Source organism: Lygodium microphyllum, chromosome 3, assembly GCF_053477565.2.
Source record: "Lygodium microphyllum isolate KBCC chromosome 3, Lygodium_microphyllum_v1.1.10, whole genome shotgun sequence".
In the NCBI taxonomy this organism is placed as follows: domain Eukaryota; kingdom Viridiplantae; phylum Streptophyta; class Polypodiopsida; order Schizaeales; family Lygodiaceae; genus Lygodium; species Lygodium microphyllum.
This window is the reverse complement of record NC_141137.1, coordinates 158,073,973-158,088,332: the sequence shown is the minus strand read 5'-3', so window position 1 is coordinate 158,088,332 and position 14,360 is coordinate 158,073,973. Positions and strand designations below refer to the sequence as shown.

The following is a 14,360-nucleotide window of genomic DNA, read 5'->3' as shown; positions in this document are numbered from 1 at the left end:
GAACGGTCAAAAGCCCCAAAATTTTGTGCTCAAAGCATCAAACACACATCTCCATTTCCTCTGTCATGTATAGGACAAGCCAGTTTTGCCAAAATAGAGCAATGTCAGCAAAACCCCCAAATTTTACCAAGTGTTCGTGCCCAAATTGCACGGAATTCAACCTGCATGTACATAAAATGCCCAAATGCAGCACAGATTTTGCCCAAACTACAAAAGCCCCAAATTGCACATGGTTCAATGTGCCTCAATGTCAAGAAATTGAGGTTAATTTCAGCCCAATTTGCGCTTGTACATGAAAAGCCCCAAATGTTGAAAGCAGAATGTCACAAATTCCTGCAATTTCTGAGACAAATTGCCTTGTTCTACATCACAATCCTCAAATTTGGAAAAAGCCCCAAATTTTCATGCCAAAATATGCACAAATCGGAGATTTTGTGCTTGCGTGCGCGAAACTCCGTCAAGAAAGGGGTAGAATATGATTTTTTCTTTAAAAAAGAAAGAAAAAAAATAGGAACATGACGGGGGTGAAAAGCGTATCGTGGAGCAAGCTGTAGCAAACATAAAGAGAGATTGGGAGAAAAATGGTGTCACACTTGTCACTGATGGGTGGAGTGACACGAGAAAGAGGTCTATCTATGGCATTGTAGCTTATTCTCGAGGGGAGATGTACTTTATGTCATCCCATGATGCTTTAAGGACTGGAAAGTCCGCAGATCAGCTTGCAGCAGAGTGGATCTCTGCCATTGAGATTGTTGGGCCACATTTGGTGGTTGGTTTTGTAGCTAATGGTGAGCCCACAAATAGGGCAGCAGCTGCCATTGTTCAGGGAGTGTATAAGCATATCACCTTTTCTTATTGCATGGTGCATTGCTTGAATAACCTTTTGAAGGATATTGGTGAGTTATCATGGGTCCATCCTGTGATACATGATGCAAATCAAATGGTTACTTTTATTTTAAATTACCGATACCTTCACTATGAGTTTACAAAAAGGTCAAAAAAAATGTTGTTGAAGTATTCAGACACACGGTTTGCCTACAACTTTTTTATGTTGGGACGCCTCAGAGAATGTATGGGTGCAGTGATACAATTTAAAGGCAAAAGTTGCTATAAGTTATGCCGCACAAGTACTTGGTGGTATCTGATGCCAATTGTTGGCCTAGGTCATCCATTTGGTCACAAGTGTCAGTTGGTGACACTAGAGAAGTGACATTTAATGGTACCTAACGTCAATCTGATAGTCAAAGATGGTGCAGAGACACTTGGGAATGGAAGTTGCCTAGCCAATTTAATTATTGGCTAGTCGGATTATTTTTCAGGGCACCGAAATAACTATTAGATTAATTTTCAATTACTAAAGACTAAAAATTAATATTTAATTATGAAAAATGCTAGAAAAACCATTTGAGAAGACTGCCACTTGTCAAAAATGCCCATGCAAGACTGAAAAACTTCTTAAGAGACTGGAGAGAAGCATTTTTATAAATTGAGCCTACAAGAGAGAGAGAGAGAGAGAGGGAAGACTGCTAGTTTGATTTGCAGCCATTGGAGGACCTTCTAAGGCTGCCAAGGGCAGGAGAAGACCAATCAACAGCAGGAGGCAGCATCTACAAGCTGTTGAGACAGGGCAGCAGCTGTAAATGACTAATTTTCTTCAATTCTTTGTATCTGCAAGTTGTTGTGGCAAGGCAGAAGCTGCATTTGACTGATTTTCAGTCATTCTTCGCGACAAAACTCTGAATTTTCTCTCTCTACAGCTTTCCCTCTCATCTCCCAGGCATTTCACAGCCTTGCTCTAAAGATCTCAGCATTTGGACCCTTGGAGGCTGAGAAATTTCAGATTTCTCTGCTGTAAACCCTAATATGCAACAGAAATTAGGGTTTAGCAGCAACCTCGAGAATCGTGCCAGAAATTGGAAGCTCCAAGACTTGGATTGAACAGGGCTGAAGCTGTTTTTAGCCTATTCAAGTGGAGGAACCAGCAAATAATTGAATTTGGGGCATTTTTCATCTCCATCAAAGCAGATGAATGCCAATTGAGTGCCCGAATCAAGGGGCAAAATAGATTGGGGAGTTGGCATACCGAAAGGGATTGGGAGAATCCCATTGTAAATCAACTAATTCTTCAATAAATCTAAAGAAATACCGGAAGGGGTGCCAATTTTGGGGCCAATTGGGTGTGCATTGTCCAAGATCGGTAGGTAAATTTGTATTTTCAGATTTGCATTTATTGTTTCCTGCAGTAATTAAGTTGTAATCAGGGACTTACCACCCATCCACGAAAGGAAGGCTAGTTTCCGTATGCAGCCATGTATTGGAAAAGTATACAAGGCAATGGATAGGACGATTGAAAAGTTAAAAGATTTAGTGCTTGATGCTGAGCAATATAAGGAGATACACGATTTGTGTATTGAGAGGTGGAATGCCTATAGCTCACCTCTCCATTCAACTGCATTTTTTTTGGACCCTAAGTTTCACGGTAAGGATCAAGAGAATGATGCTAAGGTCAATCTCCATTGGAGGCAAATTCTTGAGCGCATGGTGCTTGATATTACCACTAGGCGCAAAATTAGAGATTAGCTTGCTCTCTATAGGAGAGCAAAAAACTCTTATGGCTGTGCGGATGCTCTACATGACCAATGCAGGGTTGGGGCACCTTTGTGGTGGGAGGATTTTGGATCAGATGGGCCAAAGTTACAGAAGTTGGCTGTTTGTATCTTAAGTGAAGTAGTAAGCTCCTCTTGCTTGGAGCAATTATGGAGCACCTATAGTCATATTGCTTCAAAGAAGAGGAATCGCCTTGGAGTAGAAAAAGAAAATGATTTGGTCTTTGTTAGTGCCAACTTGAGAATGCTTTGCAGAAGTGTTACATCACAGGCCGATCCATTTACCAAGTGGGAGATGGAGCAGGAGGAGGAGCATACTCGTTTTATGGAGACTATGCATAGCACCCATGATCATGAGGCTAGCACTGCAAGAGCTGCAGATGCGCATCTTACTAGAGATGATGACGATTGCCTCTAGATTTGGCCTTATTCCTTGCTAGAGTTCATTTTGTATGTTGGTTCCAGGTTTATGGCTGGTTACAGCTTGATATCCAACTGCCAGCTGTCTATATGACGTCATGACCTATTCCCATAAGCCCAATACCTTCACATATTTCTCTGCTTGGGTGCTGCTGGTGAATAACCAGACTGGTCATTGTGTAGGATGCATGAGGAGTGACAGTAGGGGTGAGTTCACCTTCCACAAGTTTTCCAAGTTTCTACAGGGGCATGGTAATTCATGCCAGCTTACCTCCACCAACTCCCCTTACAGAAGGGAGTCATAAAGCATAGAAATTGAGCTATCATGAACATGGCACGCTCTATGTTGTTTGCAACAAAGCTCCCTAAGCACCTTTGGATCAAGGCTGTTAACACTTCGGTGTACATTCTCAACCGATGCCCAATTGTGGTTGTCCCTGAGAGGACTATGTATAAGGCATTCTTTGGCTCTCGGCCTGCAGTTTTCCACTTTAGAGTCTTTGGGAGTCTTGCTTACACACACACCCCTGATCTTCTAATTTTTGTTGGATACTCCTCTAAAGTGAAAGCTTATTGTCTATTCGTTCCTCTGATAAACAAGGTGATCGTTAGGAAAGATTTAGTGTTTGATAAGAGGGACATTGTGCAATCTTCTCTACCAGAATCTGAGCCCTTTCCTCACATTATTCCTTTAGAGATAGTGCCTTCTGAGCCAGGTCTACTACCCGCTCCTAGACCACCTACAGATTCTTCCACCCAGGTCCCCCTTTCCAATACCTGTTACCTCGTTGATTCCAAAAAAGCAAACCATGCAAGATTTGGCAATCCTTCCCCTAGATTCCACTCCAGAGCGCCCTAGAAGATCTGCTCAACTTTCACTTTAGGTTTCATTTACATCGCTATTTATAGCTGATTATATAGCACATTCTGAGCTAGAAGGCTCTTCAACACCCCAATGGCAAGAGGCCATGAAAAAGCAGCTAGAAAGTGTTAACTGAAATGAGACATGGACCTTGGTGGATCATCTAAGCCACAAGTCATTGGGACAAAGTGGATTATTAGGACTCTACTAAAGGCTGATGGGACTTTAAACAAGTACAAGGCTCACCTTGTGGTGCAAAGGTTTCGATAGAAGTAAGGTATTGACTATGAAGAAACCTTTGCTCCTACTATGCAATTGACACCATCTCGTCTATTGGTTGCACTCACCGCTCACTACAATTGACCAACAATCAGGTGAGACTTCTCTTTTGCGCTCTTTTTTGGACCTAAGAGGGGGTGTTGAGAAACCACATCATTGTATACAGTTTCCCTTCTTCATTCCCATTTTTGGTTTCCATTTCCGGCCCCAAAAAGGCTTTCTAAGGCCTTCCAAGTGAGTCGGAGTGTCACTCGAGAGACTTCAATGGGTGAGACTCGAGATTGTCAGTGCCTATATATCCGGCACCACCCATTCATTCTACACTCACATCATTGATTCATTTCGTTTATCACCCATCATCTCTCCTCTCTTTTCTCCTTCCACCATCTCCATCACTATTTACCAGGCGCAATCTCCAACATCCTTGGGCTGAGTTTATGGTAGGAATGGCGTCTTCCTCAGCTGGCGCTCCTTCCCACACATAGGCAATAGCTTCCTTGATCCCTTCCCTCTTGCATTTGGTGCTCACCCCCTTCTTGCATCAACTTCCACCCTCAAGTGTCATTGCTCCTTGCGTTTGGCTGCCCTGGAGGTCCCCCTTCACCTATCATCTTTATCACCAGCTTGGTGTCAGTTTTCTGTGGCAACTGGAGTTTGCTCCTTGCGTTTGGCTGCCCTGGAGGTCCCCCTTCACCTATCATCTTTATCAGCAGCTTGGTGTCAGTTTTCTGTGGCAACTGGAGTTTGCATTTTGCATCCTAGCTACTCCCTTTCATCAGGCATCACACTTTCAGCTGGCATTTTCATCATCAAAGGCTATTCATCCTTGCGTTTGGCAGTTTCTGGCATCCCTTTCCCTTTCTTCAAGCGACAGTGCACTAGTCCTAGGCAGCATCCAGCATCTGCATTTGAGTTGTTTGGAAGGTCACCTTCATCATCCATCCATCTTCATCCTTGTTACCTATTCTTATGGCCTAACTTATGAATCTAGTTTATGTTTGCAGGGTATACTTACTCTGACTAGGCAGGACATCCTAACACCCAATGTACCCATGGGTACTCAGCTTCACAACTGCAAGTAGGAATTGTAGTTTGTTTCTGTTAGCCTGTCTATTTTATGTATGTTTGTCTATCATCTCCTAGTTGTGAGCTCTATCAGAGTCTGACACAAACATTGGAGCTCTGACTTTGTTTTCTTTCAATTTTGTGTGCATTTTTTCTCCTTGTGCACAGTTAGTGTGCATTTCTTGTGTTTGCCAGCTGCAATTTTCCCCAAGAGTGGCCACATCAGCATTTTTCCACATTATTTTATTATTGTCGACTCCATTAAATGCAGTTGGCCATTATGGTATGGCAGCAGGTTGGTCAATTTGGCTGCATTCAGCTATTTATAGCTTATCGCTTGGTTGTGGCAGACCATTCTCTCTTCTGCAGACTGCCGAGCACACTTCTTCCCTGACTTACTCACTGTCTCCAGTGCTGCCATAGTCTTCAGACTGATCCAGTGCCCTCACTTACATTGTGGGCTGCATGACATTAAAGAGGAGGAAGGAGAGAGGACCGCTGAAGGGGAGGGGGTGGGCGGGGAGCTTGCAAAGAGCAAAGAAAACAAGAGCCACTGATAATACAATACCATGTATACACCTACTTCCTTAGTCAAAAAGTACTTCATTTACTCCAATAATTAGTGCTACTTTCAGAGTTCAAGTTGGAGTTACATACCAATGCAAATTACAACAATCAATACGAGCTGCACAAGTCAATAGGACCCACACATGTCATGGCTCTTAGACATGAGAAGCTGGAGAGCGGCATAAGCAAAGTATATGTGAATCTCCATTGCATAGAGACCGTGTCTATAAAGATTATGTCAAGAATTACATACTAATCTAGACAGTGATACCTTACAAATTAGTTTGTTTAATGCACTGATGACAGGTGGATGTCTTTTGAAATGTGGATCTCATGTTAGAACGTTGTTATTATATGAGATCTGCAGAGCTCATGGTGTTTAATTAAAATAAATGGTTGTAAAAGAGGAAGCAGTTGTTATTCCAAACTTCTGTGACGTGATCAACTTCAACAAGGCTGAAGGGTTATGCATATGATGGGGTACCGTAGACTAGAACAGCGGAGACCGATCTCTGTTAGAAGCTTTCCAGAGAAGAAGTCACAATGATGAAGGTGGAGCCGTTTAAGATGAGGCTTTGCTATTACATCCAACGACCTATCATCAAGATTACTGCAATCCAATTCAACACTCTGCAGCTCAAAGTTCCGCCATAGCAGCCTTGTCAACTCCTCATTTCTGGGAGCAAGCTCCTGCATCCAAGAGTAATAAGTTTTAACTGCATGTCCAACCGTTTCTTAATCTGTCAAGTGCAGATAACATGAGACATGGCCAAACAGTTGAATTAAACAAATTTATTGAACATGCATTGTGATTACAAGAAACGGCGTGTTGTCCTACTTCCAGGATTATGGTTTCAGACCCAACAATCGCATACGTGCTGGCAGCCAAGGGTCCACCTTACATAGTGCCGCAGGTAAAGCTAGATGGAGGTCGGATGTCTTGGATGATCAATAATCTCCGAATTGTGTCAGCACAAAGAGTAACTACATTAATACCCTCAGACTATCTGCTGACATGCAAAAATGGCGGAGAAGCGCCTATCTAAATGTCCAACAGCACATATACTCTGCCATTTGAAAAGATCATGGAAAAGGGAGAATTTGCCAAAATGTAAAATGGCCTGAGCAGTCTGGTCGTGTACAGTTAATTATCATATGCGAGAATGAACGTGCGAATCATGGCATGGTTTGAAAAGCCATAGGGCCCTGAGAATTGTGGCGGATGTGTGAATAAACCGAGCAACGGCTTCGTCTCCCTGAAACTCAGGAATTGGGAACGGAGCAAAACGGCTTACCAGCAATTGAAAAGATTGCAGATGCGAGAGGACTTGGTGAGCGCAAGCGTTGAGGAGACGGCAGGTGAAGGCAGCGGAACAGAGGGAGGGCACGTCCAGGCGGGAGAGGATGCTGTGCAGCACTGCGTCCGGTAGGACGTCCAGGGCCATGCCAGTGCCCCTCTCACAACAACATCATCATGACTGGTATGTCATGCCATGGCCACAAAAAAAGTTCATGCCATAATTTGGAAGCATGTTTGCTTGCTGATACTTCTTTTCAAGTCAGCCTGGCAAGCCGGGCGCGATTTTTGTGGGCAGGGGCGGGTGCTGGACGCGTGGCACCCGCTCCCGCTTTTTTTTTTCTTGTGGGGGAGGTGGGGGCTGCCACGTGGCACCCACCCCCCACCTCTCGTTAACTAATAGTAAAGATATCATGAGCAGGACGTAGTGTTTGAACTCACACACTCTCTCACCCATTCAACTTGCAGCGATTAGTTTTGCAACTTACCCCGGCCTTCCAATGGCAATTTTCTTTACTAGAGAAATGAGGCAAAAAATCAAGACTTCATGTGAAAGGCAAAATAAAAATTGTGCCCTAATAGACTTGTTTATGGAAAGCAAACATTTTTAATAAAAAACAATTAATATTATTATTAAAAATAGAGTTATAATATGATCCTTGGATCTTGAGGCTCGACACCTCAACTTTTAGGGATTTGTGTATCGTAAGTTGTAACATGGATGTTGATGGGAGGTTGGAGGCTTTATGACTCAACACTACGTGATTGCTACCACAGTAGGTCAAAGCACTGCCAACCTCAGGAGTTGCTAACCTGCCAGGCTTGAGTGGCCAGCCAGTGCCGCCACATTCAACACTGTCGCCAATGCACACCACTACCTCACTCAATACTGAGTCACTTTCCAACGACGTCACCCTAAACTCACCCAAGTCCCAACACTGCATGATGATGGAAGCACATGGTGTGGTCACACTGGTGCTTGCTGCTTGACACTTGTTGTGCATGTTGAGTGCTCTTAGGGAGCTGATGTGGCGGCCTCCCATTCCTCGGCTCTAACACATCACTCCAATAGGAGACGACGGGTCATGAGCACTTGCCACCAATGGCCAACTACAAGGCACACCTTAGTGAAGTTGCCTGCACCAATCGCCACATTCAGGACTCAACACTGAACGGATTGAGATTCAAGAGGTATCATCAGAGCCTACATGTGCTAATTTCTAAAGCATGGCATTATTATGTATAATGCATTCAACATTAACCATTTAAATCCAATGTGTTAAATCATTATAAAGGCTAAACCCAACTCCTATGCTTCGAACTTCGAAGTTCTTAATGGGCAGTTCTGGAATCATGATTCTTGAATTAATAATGCTACATGCGAAGCTTGATCACCATAATGATATTTCTTTGCATGTGTACTATGTAGATTAAACTCAAGAAAGGAAAAGTTTTCAAAGTAAGGATTGAAGGAGCTCTACAAACTTGCCAAGTGGCAAATATCTTTTGCAAGCTTTAGCATCCACACTTCAAGTTGCAACTCCACTTATCAAGGTAGGTGCACATATGACATCTCTCTTTGAGTTGTACATCTATGTTTATGCATTTTCTTTTTTGCACAAACAGACAAAGAGAGAGAGAGAGAGAGAGAGAGAGAGAGAGAGAGAGAGAGAGAGAGAGAGAGAGAGTGTGTGTGTGTGTGTGTGTGTGTGTGTGTGTGTGTGTGCTTGTGCGCACGTGCACACGTATGCGCTAAGCCTAGTACCATTGTTGTGTGGTTTTGTATATTGATTAATGATAGCATATAAGCTATATGTCTTTCTCTAGATTATGGAACCTGGTCGGCCAAAGAGAGATACTCTACAATTGAGTATTTCTAGTGCATTCTCTCGAAAGAGGACTACACAAAGAGATATAATCCAATCCAATTAGTTCTCATGTAGGTCAAAATGATGATGTAGATACGTCAACCATGACATTGCATGTTAAAATATGCAATACAAATGTGTCCATTTGCAATTGATTTATGAGACTATTGGAGACAATAGACAGTTTTGCAAATGCATTGTGTGCAAGTCTTACAGCATACCTCTTGGAGCTTGAGTTGCCTAAGGCAAAACTTGTTGGTTTTGCAAGTGATGGATGTACTGTAATGACTGGTTGTCAAAGTGGCCTTGTGACTTAGTTTGCAAGGGAAGTTCCCAAATTGGTGGGTGTGCATTGCATTGCACACAGAAAGGCACTAGCTACTAAGGATGCATTGGAACCATTTGCTATTTTTAAACTATTGGAAAATATTATTAAAAAAGCATATAAGTGGATTAGAAGCTCTTATAAATGCCATAAGGAGCTAAAAGAAGTTGCCAGTGCCTTTGAGTTGCCACTGCAAGAGGTTTTGTAAACTTTTGGAAAAGATTATTAAGAAAGCATACAAGTGGATTAGAAGCCCTTATAAACGCCATAAGGAGCTAAAAGAACTTGCCATTGCCTTTGAGTTGCCAGTGCAAGAGGTTTTGAGAATGCATGATATTCCTTGGCTCTCAAAGGTGATGTTGCACTAATATTTGTGAAACTTATGCTTGCTTTATTGCATCTTTTGAAGTTGGAAAGCCATGATTTATATGACTTTTTTGCAGCTTTCAATGTATAATTCTTTCTTCACATTATTGCATATGTATTTCATTATTTAAACATGCTCAATATAAAGTTCCAAAGCAAGAATGTTGATGTGACTTCCATTGGCACTGAGCTTGTAGTGACAATGGAGACAAGGTTTCTTGGAGATATGTTTAGCATTGGAGCACAATTGTACACATCCTTTGTTGAAAAAGTAAATAATGGGTATCTTCACTATATATGTGGTACATATGGACAAGAAGTGCATGCTCTTCACACTCATTCATTTGGAGATAAGGATACAAGCCTTAATCTAAAATCTTGGGAGAGTTGCATATCTATGGGTAGACAATTTGTTGGAAAGATTATATCATCCTTATGTTTGCAATTCAAATATATAAAACTCTTTGAAGCAGCAAAAGTATTTAGTCCAAAAGACTACCCTATTGAGCGTAAGGCAATGTTTTCCATGGGAAGGATTTGGATGCCTATTTTGTTAGAAAATTTTGGGGGCTTAGTTGATGTGAATGCATGTAACTTGCAGTGTGAGAATTTCATGATTAGATTGAAAAGGACTTGTCCATGCATGTGTATGCATGAGGCATGGGCAATATGTGGAGTTGATGAGAATTGGGAGCAACTATATGGAGAAATGAAGAAGCTTTGGCATGCTTGTCTAGTGATTGTTGCAAGTATAGTGGACTATGAGAGGGGGTTCTCTCAAATGAATAGAATTAAGTCTCTTGAGAGAAACCTCTTAGCTTTGGAGACATTAAATACGCTCATGTGTTTATCCTACAATGGTGATAAAAATCCTCGTGCTATGGATTGGGATGGCTTGAAAGATCATTGAAATCCCAATGTCATGACAATGTAAGAAAGCGGTTTTCTTCTTGTTGCTTTTGACAACATGTGTTGATCCATAAACATTCTTTTTTCAATATAACAAATGATGTCTTGGTTTGCAATTATGATATTTTTTGAAGCTTTACAATGTGGATTACACCTATATATATATATATATATGCCTTTCCTAAAGAAAGGTAACATGGAAGACCACCCTTCTTGAGACAATAGGGTCCTAACTTGCAAAAATGAAGGTTGCCCAATTGACTGGTTAAAGTTCCTTGTCTACTTTGTTGTTGTTTCATAATTTAATGTAATTCTGAGGGCCTACTCATATGAAGCATTGCATGTAAATTTGATAAGGGAGCCCATAACAAGGCAACCCCCTTTATGGTGTCACTACATACCCCCATAGTGTGGTACCCAAGGGTCTACTTTTGTAAACGTAGCCAATGCGAAGTTCGAAGCACAAACTCGATTCATCTCAAATCATGATGTGGTTGCCTTGCATCTCACACACACACACACACACACACACACACACACACACACACACACACACACACACACACACACACACACACACACACACACACACACACACACACACACACACACACACACACACACACACACACACACACACACACACACACACACACACACACACACACACACACACACACACACACACACACACACACACATGGATACACACCTCTTGCATAGCCTTCGATGTGACATTGGTCAAATTATACTTCACCACATCAGCTACAAATGGAAACAAGGTGATGTGAGGGTATTATGTCAAATGATCAAAATGTGGTAGCTATGTGAGATAGAGGTAGAGTTAAAGGAGCATTACATATGTCGTGGTGCATTGTCTAGTATGAGATCAAAGGGAGATACCACTACCTATTTCAATAGGGTTTTGGGCCATTGCACAAAGTCATGGAGTATGACGATCAAGGATGCCTAGGATTATTCTTACTCAACTTGTGAGACCACATGGAGAATTTCTTGAGAGATAGGAGATTAGTACATCCAAATCCACCTAGACAAAGAGTGCTCACAAAGTTCCTTGCACCACCGACCACCAAAGCTCCTTCTCCAATTCCTTCATTGCCTCAACTCTAGGAAGTTCATGCTCATGTGGGATTACTGTAGAGCGAGCGGTATCTCTATGTCAAGTGAGACATCCTTAACTACCAGAGCAATGACCTTGTCATCCTCACCATCGACAAATATGCGCCATTATTGCTTGTCACAAGATATGTCCGTCAAGATACCTCAATTCCTTTACGCTAGAGTAGTTGTTGGAGCACGCTATGAGGAGGATGATCTTAGCATGAGAAAGACTATATCATCTTCAAATTTTCAAGCTTTGTTCTTATTTTTAGTTTACTTTTTCAATACTATGTTTTACTCTAAACATAGATATTTACATTTGATTCACTTATTTAGATATACTTTGATTATACGCTTGGATGAGACATCATTATAGTTGTACTATATACTTAAGTCTTATAGGCATGCCACTTTTGCCTTTCACACACACACACACACACACACTCTCTCTCTCTCTCTCTCTCTCTCTCTCTCTCTCTCTCTCTCTCTCTCTCTCTCTCTCTCTCTCTCTCTCTCTCTCTCTCCCTCTCTCTCATCCTATTATAGAAAAAAGACATTGTACTTATCTTGGTTTCCCCTCAAGTATTACAATAGCATTTGGATGCTTATAGACCTTTTGTGTAGATAGAGATCTCTCTATGAACTTTGGGAAGACAAAGGTCATGGTATTCAACACCACACAAGCTTCGGTGACTAGATCAAAGTTCCAATTCACTTTGGTAGAGACCATTGAGATTGTCAGATCCTAATCTATATTTGGAGATAACCTTCAAAGGACCACGGTTTTACATTGGGAACCTAGGCACTTGAGAGACAATGTGCACATTTACGATTCCAAGAGCCATGCACTAAATTCTAGCTATTTGATACATTGGCCACACCAACACTACTATAGGGAGCCAACATATGTGGACCTGATCTTTATCACACCAAGAGAGAATAACTTGCATCACTGATTGATTGGACAAAGAGTTCTATGATGGATGGCAACCCATGGAGAGACCAATAGTTATGATGATAGCATCCATCATGTGAAGCAAATCATCAATACCACATTAGATTAATAGAGCAGAAATGGGTGTTGCACATATGGTCATATAGGCCCATCTCAAGGAAATTACATTCCTCTAGAGATTATGGGAGCTTCCACAACAAAGGTACCCCTACCTGGCATTGGCATCCTCCAGACATTTAGCTACAAAGGGAGACACCCACTACTAGTTTACCTAGATATGCACATGGTTGAACTTCCATGGTATGATTATAGATGCACTCCCACCATTAAATTATAGCCTTGATTGCCCTTATCTCAAATTCAATTTGTCCAAAGATAAACTGATGATTAGGATGGACATTGTGAGACTAGAGATAAATAGGACTTGGGTGAGTCTCACACAACAATTGGGCATAAAGATGGTACAATATCAAATACATTTTCTACAAATTTTGAATGATGAATTCATCATAGGTCCTACATATATAGACACATACCTCTCACAAAATCTTAAATATGCCATTGGTTAAATCCATACCATCACACTAGCTATGGTTTGAAACAAGGAGATATGAGGGTGTTGGGCGGAGGCAAAGTTATAAGAACATTACATATGTTGTTACATTTTTTGTTATGAGATCAAAGGGCAATACCTCCACCTCTTCTAAAAGGTTGGACCATTATGTTGAGTCATGGAGTATGAGGATCAAATATATTTGGGGATTTTATTACTTGAGCTCAGATGACATAGAGAGACTCCTCTTAGAGAGATGAGTGTGGCACCTCCAAACCTATTGAGGCAGTAGATGGTCACAAACTTCCTCATCACCATAGTTAGCATGAGAGAGGCACCTTGTTCCTCAACATTAGACTCTCCGCATTTAGGGAGGTCTTCTTCCTAAGGAGTCCCTCTAGAGTGAGACACAAAGTAAGGTGTCCTCAATTCCTAGTATGACAAGCCCACCACCCCCATTACTGATAGATTGAGACATCATCACCCACCATAGGATGTGCCACTGAGATACTTCATCCTTCATATGCTAGAGAAGACGTTGTTGCATCCTATAAGGGAGATCTTAGGATGACCTTTTGCAAGTATTTCTATCTTTTAGTTTTTCATCCTCTTTTCATCATAGGTTTTACAATCCGGTTTTCATTTCTAGTCATACTCTAATTGTATTTTATGATGAGATACCACCTCAGTTGCACTTTGTGATTATGTCTCGTAGGCAACGTTGGCCATTTACAAATGCACTTCAAGATTGGTTCACAATAGGACACTAGTAGGAGTAGTGTACAAATACATCCATAATTGCACACAAGCAATTGTTTGATCTATTGGATGCACATCCACTTTCACATCAAGCACCTCACATGCATTAGAGGCACAACTCATAAGGGCATGTAAGGAAGATACCACCCTAGAGCACACTCTAGCACAATAGACATGTGTAGAGCATGCATGTACATACACAAGGTCGCATGACTCTAAGCCACACAGTGTAGGGCACATAGACTAGAGCAAGTAAACCTAGGGTACACAACTCTAAGGCAAATAACTTAGAGACACGTGCCAGAACACACCCTAGGGAACCTATCTAAAGCACTTAGACACACACTCTAGCTAATGTACAACCCTAGAGCATAAGAACACATATACTAGTGCACACGAGCCCAAGG

General features: G+C 41.7%; 1 protein-coding gene across 1 annotated transcript in view; it reads right to left on the bottom strand.

The window, feature by feature from the left end:
* The window catches only part of LOC148039076 (F-box/LRR-repeat protein 10-like), a 63,655-nt gene extending 56,323 nt beyond the window's left edge, over positions 1-7,332 (bottom strand). The window contains exons 1-2 of the mRNA XM_087674961.1: positions 7,095-7,332; positions 6,284-6,489 (exon numbers count right to left, since the gene is read on the bottom strand). Of these exons, the coding sequence (XP_087531087.1) occupies positions 6,284-6,489; positions 7,095-7,244 (356 nt within the window). The 5' untranslated portion in view covers positions 7,245-7,332. The remainder of the gene's footprint in view (positions 1-6,283; positions 6,490-7,094) is intronic.
* Between the last annotated feature and the right edge of the window lie 7,028 nt (positions 7,333-14,360).